The 26,513-nt window shown below is 51.6% G+C and overlaps 1 protein-coding gene across 1 annotated transcript in view; it reads right to left on the reverse strand.

The window, feature by feature from the left end:
- The window catches only part of IARS1 (isoleucyl-tRNA synthetase 1), a 513,623-nt gene that overhangs the window by 190,506 nt on the left and 296,604 nt on the right, over positions 1-26,513 (reverse strand). Inside the window, exons 14-18 of the mRNA XM_063941580.1 lie at positions 19,002-19,075; positions 18,558-18,752; positions 18,393-18,479; positions 12,741-12,824; positions 9,459-9,603 (exon numbers count right to left, since the gene is read on the reverse strand). Coding sequence (XP_063797650.1) covers positions 9,459-9,603; positions 12,741-12,824; positions 18,393-18,479; positions 18,558-18,752; positions 19,002-19,075 — 585 coding nt within the window. The remainder of the gene's footprint in view (positions 1-9,458; positions 9,604-12,740; positions 12,825-18,392; positions 18,480-18,557; positions 18,753-19,001; positions 19,076-26,513) is intronic.

The raw sequence follows: 26,513 nt of genomic DNA on the forward strand, positions 1-26,513 counted from the left end.
AACCGCCATGCCGTCAAACGTAACCACGGTAAGTCTTGAAATACACAGGGCCCCTGTTGCAACAGGTCTTCCCTCAGCGGAAGAGGCCAGGGATCTCCTGTGAGCATCTCTTGTAGATCTGAGTACCAGGCCCTTCGAGGCCAGTCTGGGACAATGAGTATTGTCTGTACTCTTTTTCGTTTTATGATCCTCAACACTTTTGTGATGAGAGGAAGAGGAGGAAACACATAGACCAATTTGAACACCCACGGTGTTATCAGAGCGTCTACTGCTACTGCCTGAGGGTCCAGAGACCTGGCACAATACCTCCGAAGTTTTTTGTTGAGTCTTGATGCCATCATGTCTATTTGAGGAGTTCCCCAAAGACGTATTATGTCTGCAAAGACTTCTTGATGAAGTCCCCACTCTCCTGGATGGAGATAGTGTCTGCTGAGGAAGTCTGCTTCCCAGTTGTCCACTCCCGGAATGAAGACAGCCGACAGAGCGCTCACGTGATTTTCCGCCCAGCGAAGAATCCTGGTGGCTTCCGCCATCGCGACTCTGTTTTTTGTCCCGCCTTGGCGGTTCACATGAGCCACTGCTGTGACATTGTCTGACTGAATCAGAACCGGTAGGTTTCGAAGAAGACTCTCCGCTTATCGAAGGCCGTTGTATATGGCCCTGAGTTCCAACACATTGATGTGTAGACATGACTCCTGGTCTGACCAAAGTCCCTGAAACTTTCTTCCTTGTGTGACTGCTCCCCATCCCCAGAGGCTCGCGTCCGTGGTAACCAGGATCCAATCCTGAATTCCGAATCTGCGACCCTCCAGTAGGTGAGCACTTTGCAACCACCACAGGAGAGACACCCTGGCCCCTGGGGACAGAGTAATTTTTCGATGCAAGTGTAGACGGGACCCGGACCACTTGTCCAGAAGGTCCCATTGAAAAGTCCTTGCATGGAACCTTCCGAATGGAATGGTCTCGTAGGCCGCCACCATCTTTCCCAGAACTCGAGTGCACTGGTGAACAGACACCCTTTTCGGTTTCAGCAGGTCTCTGACCATGTTCTGGATGTCCTGGGCTTTCTCCATTGGAAGGAAGACCTTAATTTGTTCCGTATCCAGTATCATACCTAGGAACGGTAATCGAGTTGTCGGAATCAACTGTGACTTCGGTAGATTTAGAATCCAACCGTGTTGCTGGAGCACTCTCAGAGAGAGCGCCACACTGCTCAGCAATTTCTCCCTTGATCTCGCTTTTATCAGGAGATCGTCCAAGTATGGGATAATTGTGACTCCATGCTTGCGCAGGACCACCATCATTTCCGCCATTATCTTGGTGAAAATCCTCGGGGCCGTGGAAAGTCCAAACGGCAACGTCTTAAATTGGTAATGACAATCCTGTACAGCGAATCTCAGGAATTCTTGATGGGGGGGGATATATGGGGACATGAAGGTACGCATCCTTTATGTCCAGAGACACCATAAACTCCCCCTCCTCCATGTTGGCTATTATCGCTCCGAGCGATTCCATTTTGAATTTGAATCTTTTTATGTACAGGTTTAGGGATTTCAGATTCAAGATACGTCTGACCGAACCGTCCGGTTTCGGGACCACAAAGAGGGAACCCTGATTATCACTTGCTGTATACACAGCGTTTGAATTGCAGCTAACACTACATCCCGTTCCGACGTGGAAACTGGTAGGGCCGACTTGAAAAATCGGCGCGGGGGCACCTCTTCGAATTCCAGTTTGTAACCCTGGGAAACTATTTCTAACACCCAGGGATTCAGGTCTGAGCTGACCCAGACCTGGCTGAAAAGTCAAAGACGTGCGCCCACCGATGCTCCCTCAGGGGAGTCCTGGCGTCATGCTGTGGGTTTTGGAGTAGCCGGGGAGGACTTTTGTTCCTGGGCGCCTGCCGAAGCAGGTGCTCTTTTGCCTCTGCCCTTACCTCTGGCAAGGAAGGAGGATCCCCGACCTCTTCTGGACTTGTGCGACCGAAAGGACTGCATCTGATAGGGTGGCATTTTCTTTTGCTGTTGGGGAATATATGGTAAAAAATTTGATTTACCTGCTGTAGCTGTGGAAACCAGGTCCGTCAGCCCATCCCCAAACAATACATCACCCTTATAGGGTAGTACTTCCATATGTTTTTTGGAATCCGCATCACCCGTCCATTGGCGAGTCCATAAGGATCTTCTCGCTGAGACAGACATGGCATTGACCCTAGAAGCCAGCAATCCAATGTCTCTTTGAGCATCCCTCATAAATAAGACTGTCTTTTATATGGGCTAGCGTTAAGAATATAGTATCCTTATCCATATTTTCAAAATTATCTGTCAGCTCATCTGCCCAAGCTGCAACTGCGCTACACACCCATGCCGATGCAATCGTCGGTCGTAGTACAGCACCCCTATGAGAATAAATACACTTTAAGGTAATTTCTTGCCTGCGATCTGCAGGGTCCTTAAGGGCAGCTGTGTCTGGAGACGGTAGCGCCACCTTCTTGGACAAGCGCGTCAGGGCCTTGTCCACAGTGGGAGGTGATTCCCAAATCTCCCTGTCCTGTTTAGGGAAGGGGTATGCCATATAAATTCTTTTGGGGATCTGCGCCTCTTCTCCGGAGTCTCCCAAGCTTTTATAAAGAATTCATTTAATTCATGAGATGTGGGAAAATTAATAATCTGTTTCTTTTCCTTAAACATGTATACCCTTGTGTCGGGGACCGAGGGTTCATCCTCAATATGCAAGACATCCCTAATAGCCACAATCATACACTGAATGGTTTTAGTCACCCTAGGGTGCAATTTTACTTCGTCATAGTTGACACTGGAATCAGTGTCTGTAGTAGTGTCTTGTGTTAAGGGACTTTTTGAGACCCCGACGGGCCCTGTGAATCGGTCCAATCCGAGGATTGACCCCTGATGTTCCCCTTAATTCAGCCTTATCAAGCCTTTCATGTAAAGATGTCACACTTGCATTTAACCTATGCTACATGCTCATCCAATCCTGAGTCTGCACCAACGACGGGGACACCACTCATCTGCTCCACCTCCTCCTTGGAGAAGCCTTCCGCTTCAGACATGTCGACACACACTTACCGACACCTCACACACACAGGGGGTTACCTATAAGGGGACAAAACCCCAACCAGGCCCTTAGGGGAGACAGAGAGAGAGAATGCCAGCACACACCCAGCGCCCAAACACTGGACTATATGACCAGATAGCGCTTTTATATATTTATAATGTTAATCTCCACTCACTGCGTCGCTAATGTGACCCCCTCCTCTTTTTTCCAGCCTGTGAAGCTCAGCAGGGGAGAGAACAGGGAGCCAGCGTTTCCTCATGCAGCCTCTGTGGAGAAAATGGCGCTGGTTAGTGCCGAGGATCAAGCCCCGCCCACCCGACGGCGGGCTTCGGTCCCCTCATGATATTGTAAGAAAATGGCGGGGGTCCGTGGATTTACTGTCCAACATATTTATGCCCAAATTGAGGTTTATTGCTGCCCAGGGAGCCCCCCCCTGCACCCTTCAGTGCCTCTTGTGTGTGTGTATGTCTGTGTGTGTGTGACTGGGAGCAATGGCACGCAGCTTACCGCTGCGCGCTTACCTCATGAAGATCTGATGTCTTCTGCCGCCTGATGTCTTCTTTGCCTTCTCATACTCACCCGGCTTCTATCTTCGGCATCTGTGAGGACGGCGGCGCGGCTCCGGGACGAACCCCAGGTGAGACCTGTGTTCCGACTCCCTCTGGAGCTAATGGTGTCCAGTAGCCTTAGAAACAGTGCCCAACTTGACAAGCCAGCTCTGCTGCTCTCTCCTCAGTCCCACGATGCAGGGAGCCTGTTGCCAACAGGACTCCCTGAAAATAAAAAACCTAACAAAATTCTTTAAAACAGCAAACTCTTGAGAGCTCACTGCTTTGTACCCTTTCTCCTCTGGGCACAGAATCTAACTGAGGTCTGGAGAAGGGGCATAGAGGGAGGAGCCAGTGCACACCCATAGTCAAAGTTCTTTTTAGGTGCCCTATCTCCTGCGGAGCCCGTCTATACCCCATGGTCCTTACGGAGTCCCCAGCATCCTCTAGGACGTAAGAGAAAAACTGTTTTCCAAGTGAGAAACTTAACATACACTTGTTGTAAGGGTTCAAAACATGGACTGCAAAAACTCTAAAACCAGACTCAAGTCCCATGGCGCTGTAGGTGGTATAAATGGAGGTTGTACTCTGAGGACACCTTGCAGGAAAGCGTGAACTGTTGGTAAAAGAGCCAAACGCCATTGACAGTAAATAGACAAGGCAGATACCTGCACCTTTAGTGTAGATAAACGCAGTCCTCCATCTAACCCCGTCTGTAAAAATAGCAAAAGACGGGATAACTTGAAAGATGATGTCGGAAACTTCCGAGCTTCACACCAACCTATATAGGCACGCCAAATTCTGTAATAATGAGCTGCCGTAACTGGCTTCCTAGCTCGTAACATGGTTGGTATAACAGACTCCGGAATACCCTCTCGTCTCAAGAGAGCAGTTTCAACATCAACCCCGTCAAACGCAGCCACGCTAAAATTGGGGTAAAGGAACGGACCCTGTTGCAGAAGGTTTGGACGTACTGGAAGCAGCCACAGCTAGTCTGAGTAGACCGCGGAGATCCGAGAACCACGCTCTCCAAAACCAATGAGGAGCCTCTAGTATAACGGTCGTGGTCTCTTTTGATCCGCTTTAGCAACAGAGGAAGCAGCGGAAATGGTGGAAATGGATACACGAGGCTGTACGGCCACACTATTGTGAGAGCATCTACTGCCACTGGTTCTCTTGTTCTGGACACATACTGTCTGATGATTTTGGCGAGATGCCATTAGATCCCCCTGTGGGTAACTCCACCGCTGGACAGACATCTGGAACACTTCTGGATGTAACGCCCATTCTCCTGGATGAAAATCCTAATGACTGAGATAATCTGCCTCCCAGTTGTCCACTCCTGGAATGAACACTGCTGATAATATCACTTGGTGATGCTCTGCCCAATTCAGGATTCAAGCAACTTCTCGCATAGCCATGCGACTTCGAGTTCCTCCTTGTTTGTTGGTGTATGCGACTGTCGTCACGTTGTCTGACTGAACCTGGACAGTCTGAGACTGGAGCATGTGCACTGCCTGTCACAGCGCGTTGTAAATTGCCCGGAGTTCCAAAACATTTATTGACAGTAATCTTTCTCGGGCTGACCAGAGACCCTGAAATCGAAGTCAGTCTTACACAATTCCAGACTCCAAACCTTTTTCCTGCGGTGAGAGTGTGTATGTGGAGCCACCAGAATAGGGACACTGGCCCTTGGAGACAACCGCACCATCTGATGAATTTGTAGATGAGAGCCTGACTACAGTGCTAGAAGATCTAGCTTAAATGGACGCGAGTGAAATCTTCTGAACTGCAGTGCTTTGAAAGACGCCACCATCTTTCCTAACAGTCGAATGCACAAATGCACAGAGACTGCCCGTGGTTTGAGCACCAGCTGCACCAGATGACGAAATACTCTGTACTTTCTGTTCTGGTAAATTCGTTGATCCACCATATCCAGAATCATTCCTAGGAATTGAATTCTTTGAGACGGGACCAGGCTTGATTTCTTGAAGCTGACAATCCAACCGTGCTGAACTAGTACATTGTACGTCAGTAAGGCATGTCGAAGGAGTATTTGTTGAGTCGAAGCCTTGACGAGTAGGTCGTCTAAGTATGGAACTATTTTCACTCCCAAGGATCTGGGATGAGCCATCATCACAGACATCACCTTTGTGAATACCTGATGCGCTAATGAGAGGCCAAACGGTAGAGCCTGAAATTGATAATGGTTTTGTTGTACCGCAAACCTTAAGTACGCCTAATGCGGTGGCCAAATTGTAATGTGCAAGTACGCATCCTTGAGATCCAGCGCAATCATGAATTCCAGCGGTTACAAAATTGCAATCACCGACCACAGGGATTCCATCTTAAATCTGATGTGACGTACTGATTGAGCCCTTTTAGGTTCAATATCTGTCTGACAGAGCCATCCGGCTTTGGTACTACAAAAAGACTGGAATAATAACCTTGACCCTGTTGATGAACTGCAACCTGAATCAAAACTGCTGAATCTAGCAAAGACTGAATCGCGGATTGCAGAACTGCCTTTTTGTCTCGACACAGGCAGACCGGTCTTAAAAAACCGCATTGGTGGTAGACAATCGAACTCTTTTTTGTAACCTTTGAACACTAAATTGCGGATCCACCCATCTGTGGATGTCTGAAACCACGCCTAGTGAAACGTCTGAAGGCGTGCTCCCACAACTGAAGATCCGAGATGGGCTGGAAGCCCGACATCCCACTGGCTTGTCAGCGGTCTTGGCGTCCCAACGGTGGTTAGTGGTTTGTTGAAAAGCACGTCCTGTACCACGTCTACTCTGTGTGGTTGTTCCTCTAGCACGGCCTCGAAAGGACTGAGGTCTAAAAGATCTGAACGCTGGTCCAGCGTATTTCCTTTTAGGAACTGGTGCGGGCAATGGCAGGAAAACGGACTTTCCCCCAATAGCCTGAGAACTTCATTTGTCCAATTCAAGACCAAACAACATTTTGCCATTGTAAGGAAAAGCTTCTATTCTTCGTTTTGACTCGGCCTGTCAAGAACGCAGCCAAAATGCCCGTCAGGCCGTAACTAGTGAGGCTGAAATCCGAGAAGTAACCTGGCTGACATCCATAGAAGCTGTACCTTTGTCAGCAGCCTGTGTCCTGACGACGGTTAGTGGTTTGTTGAAAAGCACGTCCTGTACCACGTCTACTCTGTATGGTGGTTCCTCAGTCGATTCACAAATGTGATCAGCAAGAAGCATAAGCTGGTCTAAGGGAACATCTTGCTGCAGGCCTAACTTGAGCTGTGTTGCCCATGCAACTACAGCCTTGTTCACCCAAATTCCAACCAAAGCAGGTCTAAGCAACACCCCTACTGCTGTATACATTGACTTTAGCATAGCTTCCAGCTTACGCTCTGAGGGGTCTTTAAGCGACGTTGCAGCTGGGACTGGAATGGTTAACTTCTTTGAAAGTTTTGAAACTCAGGAATCCACTGTTGGTGGATTTCCCATTTAGTTGTCAGACTCTGGGAATGGGTAGTTAGACATAATCCGCCTAGGCATAGAAAACAGTTTATCTGGTTCTTCCATGCTTCCGTTAACTGTTTATGTAGAGAATCTGAACAAGAAAAACACACAGTTGTCCTTTGTTTTTTTGGCAAATAAAACATCATTTGAAAGAGGTTCCTCAGTCTCAGTAAAATTTAGCACCTGGCGTACTGCCCTGATGAGATTATCAAGGGCCGGGCTATCATCACTATCTGACTCCTGGCCCAATTCACCTTCCTCTTGTTCCTCCTGAGAGATAAGGTCTGGCACTGAATCGTCAGAAAGCAACACTGCTGAACCAGGTAAATTATGAGACAAGCAATGACTACTCGTAGGAATTGAGCTATACCTGGACTTTTTAGACTCTGCAAAGTCCTTGACATATCCTGAGCCCAATCTGGCAGCTCAGACGGTATTATCCTAGAATGAGACCTAGCCGCCTCACAATCTTTTCGCGCAGTGGCCAACTCTGAACTTAACTCAGTCATCACACCTGCCATCATCGCCTGAGGAGGATCAGGGTAGAGGTTCGTATTTGGATCCGTATTTGCAATATACACTGTGCAAGTGCCATCAGGTAACCCACTCTCACAAACATCGCAGACAAGCTGCTTTTTTGATTTTGCATTAGCTTTAATCATTATGCACACAGATAGAAAGGTATACAGTGAAACACAAGTCCTACGACTTCGTAAAAAAAAAAATTAACAGAAGTGTTTATAAGCCAGAAATGCACTGCACCCTGGAACACACTGTTAAATAAGTGCTTTACTGAAATTCCTACTAACACCCCTGCCCACCAGTGGCCGTGTGTTGTAGAACGGACCCAGATTCCCGCAGAAAGAAGCAGGAAGTGATTACAAAATGGTGTCCAGCCATGTGCTTTGCTTTGTTAAACATAAAGCATTTCCATTCTCTAAATCCATGGCCATCTTCCCTTATCTGAGGGGGAATCACTGGCTAGGGACCTTAAAAATAATCCCCCACCGCCTCTATGTTTGTGAGCCATAGTGCTGCTGCAGGAAGTGCCGGCTTGTCTCCCCCTCCCCGCAGTGTAGGGAAACAGCACTATCTAGGTCAGCGGCGATTCCCCCCCCCCCCTGTACAGGTGACCAGAGGCAGCAGGCATCCGTGTGGAGCTGTATGCGGCTAGCACAGGGGAGTAACTCTTGGGACACGGTGTCGGGCAGTTAGCTGGGGAGCGGTGCCGGGCAGTTAGCTGGAGCTGTACGTGGCCAGCTAGAGGGGATCAGTGCCGGCTGGGCAGCGGCAGCATGTAAATCTGACCGTGGCCAGACACAGGGGCGGCAGCTGTTGCTGACCGCGGCTGGGGAGTGCAGTAAACCATTTAACTAACATCAACTCCCCCACACATGGCAGGGCGGTAGCATGTAGAGCTGACCGTGGCCGGACACAGGGGTGACTGGTGGGCCACCTAGCGGCGGCTGCTGTTGCTGACCGCGGCTGGGGTTGGGGAGTGAGGTAGACCATTTAACTAACATCAACTCACCCACACATGGCGCAGTGACAGCATGCGCTGACCGCCCTGCTATCCATTAACCACCCGCTGTTACCTCAGGTGAGATGCGGAGACTCTGACAGGGCTTCTTTTAGCAAGCGTCGTCCAGCTTCTGCAGCCTTAGCCTGACATCGGCTGCTGCTGATTCAGTCTATGGCGGGGCTCCTGTCCTGAGCGCCAACAAACCAAGTGCTCTTAGCACACCCACAATCCCGAACCCACGCTTCTCAGGAAGCTGGGCAGGGACTGGGATAAAAAAAAAAAATCTTCTTCTAAAAACAAAAGTAGAGCTTAGAGATTTCTCCAAGCGTACCTTATATTGGGAGTATGGAGGCGGTGGAGGGTTACTAATTTAAATATGCCTATCCTGCTAACGCCCCGTCCATATCCCAAGAGTACTCCAGTGCCCCCTAGTGGATGAAAAATACATTTTGTTATATGAATTTGAGGACTATCCTATAATTCACAGCAGCAAATATTTCATTTTCATAACGATGTATTATTCCTATAGAAATATTTCTAGTATGTCATCATTCTGGTTCATTCCTCGATATGGTAAAAAGTGAATGATTAATACACAAGCTGCAACGTGGAAAGCTTCTCCATTAGTAATTTACAGTACTAGGCGTTCCCACACAATAGTACATCAATGTTCTTTCTGCGACAACATACTGTAGCAGGCCAGAGCCACGGACACGCAGAGTGGCCATTGATTGATTCTATGCCAGACGGAAGGGTCTCCGGTGAGCAATGTCTTCATGTATGGAGACAACCAATACTATCACACTAGCTCAGGCCTAGTACCTTGTGCAGCCGGTAGAAATTCTGCATCAGAAAACGGAAGGCGTTGTACCATGGTAAGAAGACGTCTTTCAGTACATCGCGCACGCCATCTTCTTTAAAGCGCAAATTCTCTGCTCTTACAACAGGAGAATTGATCAGATATAACCTGGAAACAAAAGGCAGATCAGTAACGGCCGTGAGCAGAGAGGTCACTGTAGTAACTCAGAGCAACGCCTCTGGCACAGGAGAGGAACCCGCAGTTTTATTACGCACACAGCTTACGGGAACAGCGCTAACGTCACAGTATGTATGAAATCATCCCAGGAACTCAGCTGCCCGCAGGCATCCATCTGTCCTCAGGCCTGTGTCCATCCACCCACACCCGCAGACATCAGTCCGTCCTACCCACGTCTGCAGGCATCCAGCCACCCACCCGTGTCCACATGATCCATCCACCCCACCTGCGGGCATCCAGCCGTCCACCCATGCCCACGTGATCCATCCACCCCACCTGCGGGCATCCAGCCGTCCACCCATGCCCACGTGATCCATCCACCCCACCTGCAGGCATCCAGCCGTCCACCCATGCCCACGTGATCCATCCACCCCACCCACTCCCGCAGGCATCCACCCAGCCAACTACACCCACAGAGCATTTACCCAGCCGTCCAGTCAAGCCAGCAGGCATCCGTCCACCCCACCCACACCAGAAGGCATTTATATAGCCACTACACCCACAGGCACACGTCCACCCCACTGATGGCCGCAGACATCCAAACATCCACCCACGCCGCAGGCTTCCATCCGTCATCCATCCTTCCAGCCACGATCGCAGGTATCCATCCGTCACCCATCCTTCCAGCCACGACCGCAGGCATCCATCAGTCATCCATCCTTCCAGCCACGACCGCAGGCATCCATCCGTCACCCATCCTTCCACCCACGACCGCAGGCATCCAGCCGTCATCCATCCTTCCAGCCACGACCGCAGGCATCCAGCCGTCATCCATCCTTCCACCCACGACCGCAGGCATCCAGCCATCATCCATCCTTCCAGCAACGACCGCAGGCATCCAGCCGTCATCCATCCTTCCAGCCACGACCGCAGGCATCCAGCCGTCATCCATCCTTCCAGCCACGACCGCAAGCATCCAGCTGTCATCCATCCTTCCAGCCACGACCGCAGGCATCCATCAGTCATCCATCCTTCCAGCCACGACCGCAGGCATCCATCCGTCACCCATCCTTCCAGCCACGACCGCAGGCATCCAGCCGTCATCCATCCTTCCAGCCACGACCGCAGGCATCCAGCCGTCATCCATCCTTCCAGCCACGACCGCAAGCATCCAGCCGTCATCCATCCTTCCAGCCACGACCGCAGGCATCCATCCGTCACCCATCCTTCCACCCACGACCGCAGGCATCCAGCCGTCATCCATCCTTCCAGCCACGACCGCAGGCATCCAGCCGTCATCCATCCTTCCAGCCACGACCGCAAGCATCCATCCGTCACCCATCCTTCCACCCACGACCGCAGGCATCCAGCCGTCATCCATCCTTCCAGCCACGACCGCAGGCATCCAGCCGTCATCCATCCTTCCAGCCACGACCGCAGGCATCCATCTGTCATCCATCCCTTCCAGCCACGACCGCAGGCATCCAGCAGTCATCCATCCTTCCAGCCACGCCGCAGGCATCCAGCCGTCATCTATCCTTCCAGCCACGACCGCAGGCATCCATCCGTCATCCATCCCTTCCAGCCACGCCGCAGGCATCCATCCGTCATCCAGGCTTCCAGCCACGACCGCAGGCATCCAGCCGTCATCCATCCTTCCACCCACGACCGCAGGCATCCATCCGTCATCCAGGCTTCCAGCCACGACCGCAGGCATCCATCCGTCATCCATCCCTTCCAGCCACGCCGCAGGCATCCATCCGTCATCCAGGCTTCCAGCCACGACCGCAGGCATCCAGCCGTCATCCATCCTTCCAGCCACGACCGCAGGCATACATCTGTCATCCATCCCTTCCAGCCACGCAGCAGGCATCCATCCGTCATCCATCCTTCCAGCCACGCCGCAGGCATCCATCCATCATCTATCCTTCCAGCCACGACCGCAGGCATCCAGCCGTCATCCATCCTTCCAGCCACGACCGCAGGGCATCCAGCCGTCATCCATCCTTCCAGCCACGACCGCAAGCATCCAGCCGTCATCCATCCTTCCAGCCACGACCGCAGGCATCCATCAGTCATCCATCCTTCCAGCCACGACCGCAGGCATCCATCCGTCATCCATCCTTCCAGCCACGACCGCAGGCATCCATCCGTCACCCATCCTTCCAGCCACGACCGCAGGCATCCAGCCGTCATCCATCCTTCCAGCCACGACCGCAGGCATCCAGCCGTCATCCATCCTTCCAGCCACGACCGCAAGCATCCAGCCGTCATCCATCCTTCCAGCCACGACCGCAGGCATCCAGCCGTCATCCATCCTTCCAGCCACGACCGCAAGCATCCAGCCGTCATCCATCCTTCCAGCCACGACCGCAGGCATCCAGCCGTCATCCATCCTTCCAGCCACGACCGCAGGCATCCAGCAGTCATCCATCCTTCCAGCCACGCCGCAGGCATCCAGCCGTCATCTATCCTTCCAGCCACGACCGCAGGCATCCATCCGTCATCCATCCCTTCCAGCCACGACCGCAGGCATCCAGCAGTCATCCATCCTTCCAGCCACGCCGCAGGCATCCAGCCGTCATCTATCCTTCCAGCCACGACCGCAGGCATCCATCCGTCATCCATCCCTTCCAGCCACGCCGCAGGCATCCATCCGTCATCCAGGCTTCCAGCCACGACCGCAGGCATCCAGCCGTCATCCATCCTTCCACCCACGACCGCAGGCATCCATCCGTCATCCAGGCTTCCAGCCACGACCGCAGGCATCCATCCGTCATCCATCCCTTCCAGCCACGCCGCAGGCATCCATCCGTCATCCAGGCTTCCAGCCACGACCGCAGGCATACAGCCGTCATCCATCCTTCCAGCCACGACCGCAGGCATACATCTGTCATCCATCCCTTCCAGCCACGCCGCAGGCATCCATCCGTCATCCATCCTTCCAGCCACGCCGCAGGCATCCATCCATCATCTATCCTTCCAGCCACGACCGCAGGCATCCAGCAGTCAACCATCCTTCCAGCCACGCCGCAGGCATCCAGCCGTCATCCATCCTTCCAGCCACGACGGCAGGAATCTATTCATCCACAATGACCGGCAGACTGTCCAGTTGTACATGATCTCACCTGAGGGCGTCCGCTCCATAGTTATGAATGACTTGCATGGGGTCTGGGTAATTCTTCTTACTCTTGCTCATCTTCTGTCCATCGCTGTGACATGGAGAATAATGAAGGTAAACCATTAGTGCTACATGCAGAACACAAGTCACGCTCTGAATTACTGCTAGAAAGTGCCGACATGCAGTAAGGAAGAATAATGTAGTGTAAGTGACCACGTGCTGACAGCCGCAGCCCTCAGGCTCCCCCCAACAGGCCATGTACTGAGGATTTCTGTGGTGTCATTACTGACCCAGCAACACAGATTATCTTACCTCTGTAAAGACATCCATAAGACATGACCTGTCGGTGGTACATGAGGACTGGCCTGCAGTACGCTGCATGAGCACTGAGCGCATGCTCACACGGGGGTCAATTCAATTTCACGCTAGTAAGAAAATGCAAACTCGCATCACCGAGCTCCAACATGGCGGCAATGTGCGCACCCGCAAGATGCGGAATTCTATTAGCGATGGGGATTTTCAGAACTCGACGTCAGATCGTGCAACATAGCAAAACTGCACGAAAACTAGGAAAACTATCCTGGACCCAAAGACGGTGGCGACATACAGAAGCGGTCAGTGACCACAAGGAAAGCACGGGATGGAAACGCTTTATTCATTAATATAATATAGCACGCCGACGTGCAGGGCAATGTATGAACGGTCAATAGCGCAGATATCTACAGCCGCAGGTGTCGTTACCCGAACACTACAGCCAGGGGATGCGGCGGGTGCGAGAGTAACGAGATCTCACGCATGCGCACCGAAGCTAACCGGGGAGAGACACCGCGTATCAGCACTAAGGTGATGTACTGTGCGGCTCTAGCTGGGAACGCCGAAGGGTAAAGAGGCAAAGCGTTCTCCCCGCATGATAGAGGTGTAAAACATTCCCCACAGCACCATATTCTAATCTACCCCAATCCTATAACATACACCGTGTACCATCTTCTAATCTACCCCAATCCTATAACATACACCGTGTACCTTCTTCTAATCTACCCCAATCCTGTAACATACACCATGTACCCTCTACTAATCTACCCCAATCCTGTAACATACACCGTGTACCCTCTTCTAATCTACCCCAATCCTATAACATACTCCGTGTACCCTCTACTAATCTACCCCAATCCTGTAACATACACTGTGTACCCTCTTCTAATCTACCCCAATCCTATAACATACACCATGTACCCTCTTCTAATCTACCCCAATCCTATAACATACACCATGTACCCTCTTCTAATCTAACCCAATCCTGTAACATACACCATGTACCCTCTTCTAATCTACCCCAATCCTATAACATACACCGTGTACCCTCTTCTAATATAACCTAATCCTATAACATACACCGTGTACCCTCTTCTAATATAACCTAATCCTATAACATACACTGTGTACCCTCTTCTAATCTACCCCAATCCTATAACATACTCCGTGTACCCTCTTCTAATCTACCCCAATCATGTAACATACACTGTGTACCCTCTTCTAATCTACCCCAATCCTATAACATACTCCGTGTACCCTCTACTAATCTACCCCAATCCTGTAACATACACTGTGTACCCTCTTCTAATCTACCCCAATCCTATAACATACACCATGTACCCTCTTCTAATCTACCCCAATCCTATAACATACACCATGTACCCTCTTCTAATCTAACCCAATCCTGTAACATACACCATGTACCCTCTTCTAATCTACCCCAATCCTATAACATACACCGTGTACCCTCTTCTAATCTACCCCAATCCTATAACATACACCATGTACCCTCTCCTAATCTACCCCAATCCTATAACATACACCATGTACCCTCTTCTAATCTACCCCAATCCTATAACATACACCATGTACCCTCTTCTAATCTACCCCAATCCTATAACATACACCATGTACCCTCTTCTAATCTACCCCAATCCTATAACATACTCCGTGTACCCTCTTCTAATCTACCCCAATCCTATAACATACACCGTGTACCCTCTTCTAATCTACCCCAATCCTGTAACATACACCGTGTACCATCTTCTAATCTACCCCAATCCTATAACATACACCGTGTACCCTCTTCTAATCTACCCTAATCCTATAACATACACTGTGTACCCTCTTCTAATCTACCCCAATCCTATAACATACACCGTGTACCCTCTTCTAATCTACCCCAATCCTATAACATACTCCGTGCACCATCTTCTAATCTACCCTAATCCTATAACGTACACCATGTACCCTCTTCTAATCTACCCTAATCCTATAACATACACCATGTACCCTCTTCTAAACTACCCCAATCCTATAACATACACCGTGTACCCTCTTCTAATCTACCCCAATCCTATAACATACACCATGTACCCTCTTCTAATCTACCCTAATCCTATAACATACACCGTGTACCCTCTTCTAATCTGCCCCAATCCTATAACATACACCGTGTACCCTCTTCTAAACTACTCCAATTCTGTAACATACACCGTGTACCCTCTTCTAATCTACCCCAATCCTATAACATACTCCGTGCACCATTTTCTAATCTACCCTAATCCTATAACATACACCGTGTACCCTCTCTTCTAATCTACCCTAATCCTATAACATACACCATGTACCCTCTTCTAAACTACCCCAATCCTATAACATACACTGTGTACCCTCTTCTAATCTACCCCAATCCTATAACATACACCATGTACCCTCTTCTAATCTACCCTAATCCTATAACGTACACCGTGTACCCTCTTCTAATCTACCCCAATCCTATATCATACACAGTGTATACTCTTCTAATCTACCCCAATCCTATAACATACACCGTGTACCCTCTTCTAATCTACCCTAATCCTATAACATACACCGTGTACCCTCTTCTAATCTACCCCAATCCTATAACATACACCATGTACCCTCTTCTAATCTACCCCAATCCTGTAACATACACCGTGTACCCTCTTCAAATCTACCCCAATCCTGTAACATACACTGTGTACCCTCTTCTAATCTACCCTAATCCTATAACATACACCATGTACCCTCTTCTAATCTACCCCAATCCTATAACATACACCATGTACCCTCTTCTAATCTATCCCAATCCTGTAACATACACTGTGTACCCTCTTCTAATCTACCCTAATCCTATAACATACACCATGTACCCTCTTCTAATCTACCCTAATCCTATAACATACACCATGTACCCTCTTCTAATCTACCCCAATCCTATAACATACACCGTTTACCCTCTTCTAATCTACCCCAATCCTGTAACATACACCGTGTACCCTCTTCTAATCTACCCTAATCCTGTAACATACACCGTGTACCCTCTTCTAATCTACCCCAATCCTATAACATACACTGTGTACCCTATTCTAAACTACCCCAATCCTGTAACATACACCGTGTACCCTCTTCTAATCTACCCCAATCCTATAACATACACCGTGTACCCTCTTCTAAACTACCCCAATCCTGTAACATACACTGTGTACCCTCTTCTAATCTACCCCAATCCTGTAACATACACCGTGTACCATCTTCTAATCTACCCCAATCCTATAACATACACCGTGTACCCTCTTCTAATCTACCCCAATCCTATAACATACACCATGTACCCTCTTCTAAACTACCCCAATCCTATAACATACACCGTGTACCCTCTTCTAATCTACCCCAATCCTATAACATACACCATGTACCATCTTCTAATCTACCCCAATCCTATAACATACACCGTGTACCCTCTTTTAATCTACCCTAATCCTATAATATACACCCTCTTCTAATCTACCCCAATCCTATAACATACACTGTGTACCCTCTTCTAATCTACCCCAATCCTATAACATACACCATGTACCATCTTCTAATCTACCCCAATCCTATAACATACACCGTGTACCCTCTTTTAATCTACCCTAATCCTATAATATACACCCTCTTCTAATCTACCCCAATCCTATAACATACACTGTGTACCCTCTTCTAATCTACCCCAATCCTATAACATACACCATGTACCATCTTCTAATCTACCCCAATCCTATAACATACACCGTGTACCCTCTTCTAATCTACCCTAATCCTATAACATACACCGTGTACCCTCTTCTAATCTACCCCAATCCTATAACATACACCATGTACCCTCTTCTAATCTACCCTAATCCTATAACATACACCATGTACCATCTTCTAATCTACCCCAATCCTATAACATACACCGTGTACCCTCTTTTAATCTACCCTAATCCTATAATATACACCCTCTTCTAATCTACCCCAATCCTATAACATACACTGTGTACCCTCTTCTAATCTACCCCAATCCTATAACATACACCATGTACCATCTTCTAATCTACCCCAATCCTATAACATACACCGTGTACCCTCTTTTAATCTACCCTAATCCTATAATATACACCCTCTTCTAATCTACCCCAATCCTATAACATACACTGTGTACCCTCTTCTAATCTACCCCAATCCTATAACATACACCATGTACCATCTTCTAATCTACCCCAATCCTATAACATACACCGTGTACCCTCTTCTAATCTACCCTAATCCTATAACATACACCGTGTACCCTCTTCTAATCTACCCCAATCCTATAACATACACCATGTACCCTCTTCTAATCTACCCTAATCCTATAACATACACCCTCTTCTAATCTACCCCAATCCTATAACATACACCATGTACCCTCTTCTAATCTACCCTAATCCTATAACATACACCGTGTACCCTCTTCTAATCTACCCCAATCCTATAACATACACCGTGTACCCTCTTCTAAACTACCCCAATCCTATAACATACACCGTGTACCCTCTTCTAATCTACCCCAATCCTATAACATACACCATGTACCATCTTCTAATCTACCATAATCCTATAACATACACCGTGTACCCTCTTTTAATCTACCCTAATCCTATAATATACACCCTCTTCTAATCTACCCCAATCCTATAACATACACTGTGTACCCTCTTCTAATCTACCCCAATCCTATAACATACACCATGTACCATCTTCTAATCTACCCCAATCCTATAACATACACCGTGTACCCTCTTTTAATCTACCCTAATCCTATAATATACACCCTCTTCTAATCTACCCCAATCCTATAACATACACTGTGTACCCTCTTCTAATCTACCCCAATCCTATAACATACACCATGTACCATCTTCTAATCTACCCCAATCCTATAACATACACCATGTACCCTCTTCTAATCTACCCCAATCCTATAACATACACCGTGTACCCTCTTCTAATCTACCCTAATCCTATAACATACACCGTGTACCCTCTTCTAATCTACCCCAATCCTATAACATACACCATGTACCCTCTTCTAATCTACCCTAATCCTATAACATACACCCTCTTCTAATCTACCCCAATCCTATAACATACACCATGTACCCTCTTCTAATCTACCCTAATCCAATAACATATAGACAGTACTTTTTCCTAAAGTTCCCCAATCCTATACAGCATCATTCTTCTTAACCCATATTAACTGTGTAACGCACAGAGACCTACATGCACAGATATCTGCACATTCATACACACTTACCTGGCCAGAACAAGACCATTCACAATGACATTCTTGAAGGGTGGCTGACCGAAGAGAGCCGTAGAGAGCACAAGGAGGGTGTAGAACCTGAGAGAAGACACAGAGCAATGTATAGTGTGCCTGTACACCGACCCTTCTATAGCTGACGCTCAGTGATTCACTTACCACCCTCGCGTCTGGTCGATACCTTCTGCAATAAAATCAGCAGGAAATGAATCTTCAAATTCTCTTCTGTTTTCAAACGGATAGTGCACCTGGGCATAGGGCATGCTGCCGCTCTCAAACCAGCAGTCAAACACCTCCCTGACACGCCGCAGGACACCCTTCCCGCAGCGCGACGGAATGGTCAGCTGGTCCACACTAAGGAAACACCAGGCTTTAGCAGGAAAGGAGCACGCGACAACAGGAGTCCCTCAGCCTTACCCATGGGTAAAAACGTTGTATCAATTGCGGAGACGGAGCAAGAATCCTGTTCAGAACCTGGGGAACTGGTTACAACGTGTATCATCTGCCCAAACTCTAGACCTTCCTCCTCTGGGGCTTCCAGTCCAACACCGTGATCCACAGAGAGAGGACATTACCCATTAAAGGAACATTTCTAGGACTTACCTTTCCCGATGCAGATCTGTCACTTTGATGCCAGTCAGCTCTTCCAGCTCTGCCAGGGACCCCACACACACAACCTGCAACACATGGGACACGGTTACAAGATGGAGACATCCATGTAAATATAGGGAGTAACAGGAAGTTGCTGATAAGGACAGGAGTACAGGGGTATTGCACCAGCCAATTAACAGCAGGATAGAAATCTGCACTGCTTTGTGGAATCCTGGCATGGTAGGTATAGCTCAGAGCTTGGGGTAAGGAGAGCAATGTGTGAAACATAAGTGGAGGGCTGGTGCCGGGTGTTGAAACGTCCTAAAGGTGTAACTAGGGAATTGGGAAGGAGTGGGTGGTGGGGCACCTATAGGAGCCAGGGGGTGTGATTACAGCAGTATGGAAACAACAGGACATGGGTAACATGTGAAATACTGGGGCAGATGTACTAACCTGGAGGAGGCATAAGGAAGTGATAAACCAGTGATATGTGCAAGGTGATAAACGCACCAGCCAATCAGCTCCTAACTGTTCATTTACATATGGGAGCTGATTGGCTGGTGTTTTTATCACCTTGCACTTAACACTGCTTTATCACTTCTCCAGGTTATACATCTGCCCCACTATGAGCAAGCGGCAGAGTCCAGAACTCTCCTGGTAATGTATGATTGCCATCACCTGTGGTGAAACACCTTTCTTATCAATTACCCAGCTCACCACAGGTGATGGCCATCATACATTACAGGAAAGTCCAGGAACAGAGCATTTTCTCCCTCATGGAGAGGGTCAGGTAGGCAAGTATGCTATGGACTGCATGCAGCACAGCCCAGAACCCTGCCGGCAGCTGCCCCAGCACCTCTATGGACTGTATGCAGCAAAGCCCAGAATCCTGCCGGCAGCTGCCCCAGCACCTCTATGGACTGAGAAGCAGCAAAGCCCAGAACCCTGCAGGCAGCTGCCCCAGCACCTCTATGAACTGTATGCAGCACAGCCCAGAACCCTGCCGGCAGCTGTCCCAGCACCTCTATGGACTGTATGCAGCAAAGCCCAGAACCCTCCCGGCAGCTGCCCCAGCACCTCTATGGACTGTATGCAAAGCCCAGAACCCTGCCGGCAGCTGCCCCAGCACCTCTATGGACTGTATGCAGCACAGCCCAGAACCCTGCCGGCAGCTGCCCCAGCACCTCTATGAACTGTATGCAGCACAGCCCAGAACCCTGCCGGCAGCTGCCCCAACTCCTCAATGAACTGTATGGAGCAAAGCCCAGAACCCTGCAGGCAGCTGCCCCAGCTCCTCTATGAACTGTATGGAGCACAGCCCAGACCCCTGCCAGCAGCTGCCCCAGCACCTCTATGGACTGTATGCAGCAAAGCCCAGAACCCTGCCGGCAGCTGCCCCAGCACCTCTATGAACTGTATGCAGCACAGCCCAGAACCCTGCCGGCAGCTGCCCCAACTCCTCTATGAACTGTATGGAGCAAAGCCCAGAACCCTGCCGGCAGCTGCCCCAGCACCTCTATGAACTGTATGGAGCACAGCCCAGAACCCTGCTGGCAGCTGTCCCAGCTCCTCAGCAAAGCCCAAAACCCTGCCGGCAGCTGCCCCAGCTCCTCTATGGACTGTATGCAGCACAGCACAGAACCCTGCCGGCAGCTGCCCCAGCACCTCTATGGACTGTATGCAAAGCCCAGAACCCTGCTGGCAGCTGCCCCAGCACCTCTATGAACTGTATGGAGTACAGCCCAGAACCCTGCCGGCAGCTGCCCCAGCTCCTCTATGAACTGTATGTAGCAAAGCCCAGAAACCTGCCGGCTGCTGTCCCACCTCCTCTATGAACTGTATGCAGCAAAGCCCAGAACCCTGCAGGCAGCTGCCCCAGCTCCTCTATGGACTGTATGGAGCAAAGCCCAGAACCCTGCCGGCAGCTGCCCCAGCACCTCTATGAACTGTATGCGGCAAAGCCCAGAACCCTGCAGGCAGCTGTCCCACCTCCTCTATCGACTGTATGGAGCAAAGCCCAGAACCCTGCCGGCAGCTGCCCCAGCACCTCTATGAACTGTATGCAAAGCCCAGAACTCTGCCGGCAGCTGCCCCAGCACCTCTATGGACTGTATGCAAAGCCCAGAACCCTGCCGGCAGCTGCCCCAGCACCTCTATGAACTGTATGGAGCACAGCCCAGAACCCTGCCGGCAGCTGCCCCAGTTCCTCTATGAACTGTATGGAGCACAGCCCAGAAACCTGCCGGCAGCTGTCCCAGCTCCTCAGCAAAGCCCAGAACCCTGCCGGCAGCTGCCCCAGCTCCTCTATGGACTGTATGCAGCACAGCCCAGAACCCTGCCGGCAGCTGCCCCAGCACCTCTATGGACTGTATGCAAAGCCCAGAACCCTGCTGGCAGCTGCCCCAGCACCTCTATGGACTGTATGCAGCACAGCCCAGAACCCTGCCGGCAGCTGCCCCAGCACCTCTATGGACTGAGAAGCAGCAAAGCCCAGAACCCTGCCGGCAGCTGCTCCAGCACCTCTATGGACTGAGAAGCAGCAAAGCCCAGAACCCTGCCGGCAGCTGCTCCAGCACCTCTATGGACTGAGAAGCAGCAAAGCCCAGAACCCTGCCGGCAGCTGTCCTAGCACCTCTATGGACTGAGAAGCAGCAAAGCCCAGAACCCTGCCGGCAGCTGCCCCAGCACCTCTATGGACTGAGAAGCAGCAAAGCCCAGAACCCTGCCGGCAGCTGTCCCAGCACCTCTATTGACTGTATGCTTCAAAGCCCAGAAGCCTGCCGGCAGCTGCCCCAGCACCTCTATAGACTGTATGCAATGCCCAGAACCCTGCCGGCAGCTGCCCCAGCACCTCTAAGGACTGTATGAAAAGCCCAGAACCCTGCCGGCAGCTGTCCCAGCACCTCTATGGACTGTATGCTTCAAAGCCCAGAACCCTGCCGGCAGCTGCCCCAGCATCCCTATGGACTGAGAAGCAGCAAAGCCCAGAACCCTGACGGCAGCTGTCCCAGCACCTCTATGGACTGAGAAGCAAAGCCCTGAACCCTGCCGGCAGCTGTCCCAGCGCCTCTATGGACTGAAGCAGCAAAGCCCAGAACCTTGCTAGCAGCTGTCCCAGCACCTCTATGGACTGAGAAGCAGCAAAGCCCAGAACCCTGACGGCAGCTGTCCCAGCACCTCTATGGACTGTATGCTTCAAAGCTCAGAACCCTGCCGGCAGCTGCCCCAGCATCCCTATGGACCGGGAAGCAGCAAAGCCCAGACCCCTGCCGGCAGTTGTCCCAGCACCTCTATAGACTGAGAAGCAGCAAAGCCCAGAACCCTGCCGGCAGCTGCCCCAGCACCTGTATGGACTGTTTGCAGCAAAGCCCAGAACCCTGCCGGCAGCTGTCCCAGCACCTCTATGGACTGAGAAGCAAAGCCCAGAACCCTGCCGGCAGCTGTCCCAGCGCCTCTATGGACTGAGAAGCAGCAAAGCCAAGAACCCTGACGGCAGCTGTCCCAGCACCTCTATGGACTGAGAAGCAGCAAAGCCCAGAACCCTGCCGGCAGCTGCCCCAGCACCTCTATGGACTGAGAAGCAGCAAAGCCCAGAACCCTGCCGGCAGCTGCCCCAGCACCTCTATGGACTGAGAAGCAGCAAAGCCCAGAACCCTGCCGGCAGCTGCCCCAGCATCTCTATGAACTGTATGGAGCAAAGCCCAGAACCCTGCCGGCAGCTACCCCAGCACCTCTATGGACTGAGAAGCAGCAAAGCCCAGAACCCTGCCGGCAGCTGCCCCAGCACCTCTATGGACTGAGAAGCAGCAAAGCCCAGAACCCTGCCGGCAGCTGCCCCAGCACCTCTATGGACTGAGAAGCAGCAAAGCCCAGAACCCTGCCGGCAGCTGCCCCAGCATCTCTATGAACTGTATGGAGCAAAGCCCAGAACCCTGCCGGCAGCTGCCCCAGCACCTCTATGGACTGAGAAGCTGCAAAGCCCAGAACCCTGCCGGCAGCTGCCCCAGCACCTCTATGGACTGTATGCAAAGCCCAGAACCCTGCCGGCAGCTGCCCCAGCACCTCTATGGACTGTATGCAAAGCCCAGATCCCTGCCGGCAGCTGTCCCAGCACCTCTATGGACTGAAGCAGCAAAGCCCAGAACCTTGCCAGCAGCTATCCCAGCACCTCTATGGACTGAGAAGCAGCAAAGCCCAGAACCTTGCCAGCAGCTGTCCCAGCACCTATATGGACTGAGAAGCAGCAAAGCCCAGAACCCTGCCGGCAGCTGTCCCAGCTCCTCTATGGACTGAGAAGCAGCAAAGCCCAGAACCCTGCCGGCAGCTGCCCCAGCATCCCTATGGACCGGGAAGCAGCAAAGCCCAGACCCCTGCCGGCAGTTGTCCCAGCACCTCTATAGACTGAGAAGCAGCAAAGCCCAGAACCCTGCCGGCAGCTGCCCCAGCACCTGTATGGACTGTTTGCAGCAAAGCCCAGAACCCTGCCGGCAGCTGTCCCAGCACCTCTATGGACTGAGAAGCAAAGCCCAGAACCCTGCCGGCAGCTGTCCCAGCGCCTCTATGGACTGAGAAGCAGCAAAGCCAAGAACCCTGACGGCAGCTGTCCCAGCACCTCTATGGACTGAGAAGCAGCAAAGCCCAGAACCCTGCCGGCAGCTGCCCCAGCACCTCTATGGACTGAGAAGCAGCAAAGCCCAGAACCCTGCCGGCAGCTGCCCCAGCACCTCTATGGACTGAGAAGCAGCAAAGCCCAGAACCCTGCCGGCAGCTGCCCCAGCATCTCTATGAACTGTATGGAGCAAAGCCCAGAACCCTGCCGGCAGCTACCCCAGCACCTCTATGGACTGAGAAGCAGCAAAGCCCAGAACCCTGCCGGCAGCTGCCCCAGCACCTCTATGGACTGAGAAGCAGCAAAGCCCAGAACCCTGCCGGCAGCTGCCCCAGCACCTCTATGGACTGAGAAGCAGCAAAGCCCAGAACCCTGCCGGCAGCTGCCCCAGCATCTCTATGAACTGTATGGAGCAAAGCCCAGAACCCTGCCGGCAGCTGCCCCAGCACCTCTATGGACTGAGAAGCTGCAAAGCCCAGAACCCTGCCGGCAGCTGCCCCAGCACCTCTATGGACTGTATGCAAAGCCCAGAACCCTGCCGGCAGCTGCCCCAGCACCTCTATGGACTGTATGCAAAGCCCAGATCCCTGCCGGCAGCTGTCCCAGCACCTCTATGGACTGAAGCAGCAAAGCCCAGAACCTTGCCAGCAGCTATCCCAGCACCTCTATGGACTGAGAAGCAGCAAAGCCCAGAACCTTGCCAGCAGCTGTCCCAGCACCTATATGGACTGAGAAGCAGCAAAGCCCAGAACCCTGCCGGCAGCTGTCCCAGCTCCTCTATGGACTGAGAAGCAGCAAAGCCCAGAACCCTGCCGGCAGCTGCCCCAGCATCCCTATGGACCGGGAAGCAGCAAAGCCCAGACCCCTGCCGGCAGTTGTCCCAGCACCTCTATGGACTGAGAAGCAGCAAAGCCCAGTACCCTGCCGGCAGCTGCCCCAGCACCTGTATGGACTGTATACAGCAAAGCCCAGAACCCTGCCGGCAGCTGTCCCAGCACCTCTATGGACTGAGAAGCAGCAAAGCCCAGAACCTTGCCAGCAGCTGTCCCAGCACCTCTATGGACTGAGAAGCAGCAAAGCCCAGAACCCTGCTGACAGCTGCCCCAGCACCTCTATGGACTGAGAAGCAGCAAAGCCCAGAACCTTGCCAGCAGCTGTCCCAGCACCTCTATGGACTGAGAAGCAGCAAAGCCCAGAACCCTGCTGACAGCTGCCCCAGCTCCTCTATGGACTGAGAAGCAGCAAAGCCCAGAACCCTGCCGGCAGCTGCCCCAGCACCTCTATGGCCTGAGAAGCAGCAAAGCCCAGAACCCTGCCGGCAGCTGCTGCAGCATCTCTATGAACTGTATGGAGCAAAGCCCAGAACCCTGCCGGCAGCTGCCCCAGCACCTCTATGGACTGAGAAACTGCAAAGCCCAGAACCCTGCCGGCAGCTACCCCAGCACATCTATGGATTGTATGCAGCAAAGCCCAGAACCCTGCCGGCAGCTGCCCCAGCACCTCTATGGACTGTATGCAAAGCCCAGAACCCTGCCGGCAGCTGTCCCAGCACCTCTATGGACTGTATGCTTCAAAGCCCAGAACCCTGCCGGCAGCTGCCCCAGCCCCTCTATGGACTGAGAAGCTGCAAAGCCCAGAACCCTGCCGGCAGCTGTCCCAGCACCTCTATGGACTGAGAAGTAGCAAAGCCCAGAACCTTGCCAGCAGCTGTCCCAGCACCTCTATGGACTGAGAAGCAGCAAAGCCCAGAACCCTGCCGGCAGCTGTCCCAGCTCCTCTATGGACTGAGAAGCAGCAAAGCCCAGAACCCGGCCGGCAGCTGCCCCAGCACCTCTATGGACTGAGAAGCAGCAAAGCCCAGAACCCTGCCGGCAGCTGCCCCATCACCTCTATGGACTGAGAAGCAGCAAAGCCCAGAACCCTGCTGGCAGCTGCCCCAGCACCTCTATGGACTGAGAAGCAGCAAAGCCCAGAACCCTGCCTGCAGCTGTCCCAGCACCTATATGGACTGAGAAGCAGCAAAGCCCAGAACCCTGCCGGCAGCTGTCCCAGCTCCTCTATGGACTGAGAAGCAGCAAAGCCCAGAACCCTGCCGGCAGCTGCCCCAGCACCTCTATGAACTGTATGCAGCAAAGTCCAGAACCCTGCTGGCAGCTGCCCCAGCACCTCTATGGACTGAGAAGCAGCAAAGCCCAGAACCCTGCCTGCAGCTGCCCCAGCACCTCTATGGACTGAGAAGCAGCAAAGCCCAGAACCCTGCCGGCAGCTGCCCCATCACCTCTATGGACTGAGAAGCAGCAAAGCCCATAACCCTGCTGGCAGCTGCCCCAGCACCTCTATGGACTGAGAAGCAGCAAAGCCCAGAACCCTGCCTGCAGCTGTCCCAGCACCTCTATGGACTGAGAAGCAGCAAAGCCCAGAACCCTGCCGGCAGCTGCCCCATCACCTCTATGGACTGAGAAGCAGCAAAGCCCAGAACCCTGCTGGCAGCTGCCCCAGCACCTCTATGGACTGAGAAGCAGCAAAGCCCAGAACCCTGCCTGCAGCTGTCCCAGCACCTCTATGGACTGAGAAGCAGCAAAGCCCAGAACCCTGCCGGCAGCTGCCCCAGCACCTCTATGAACTGTATGCAGCAAAGCCCAGAACCCTGCCGGCAGCTGCCCCAGCTCCTCTGTGGACTGAGAAGCAGCAAAGCCCAGAACCCTGCCGGCAGCTGCCCCAGCACCTCTATGGACTGAGAAGTAGCAAAGCCCAGAACCCTGCCGGCAGCTGCCCCAGCACCTCTATGGACTAAAAATGAAATAAAAAATTGGGTGCTGATGTATCCAGAGCACTATCTATAAACTCTCTTTTTCTTTATATCTGACAGCTGCAGCATCGAAGGAGTTAACTGTAAATACCCAATTTTAGAAAAG

This window comes from Pseudophryne corroboree, chromosome 9 (assembly GCF_028390025.1).
Source record: "Pseudophryne corroboree isolate aPseCor3 chromosome 9, aPseCor3.hap2, whole genome shotgun sequence".
In the NCBI taxonomy this organism is placed as follows: Eukaryota; Metazoa; Chordata; class Amphibia; order Anura; family Myobatrachidae; genus Pseudophryne; species Pseudophryne corroboree.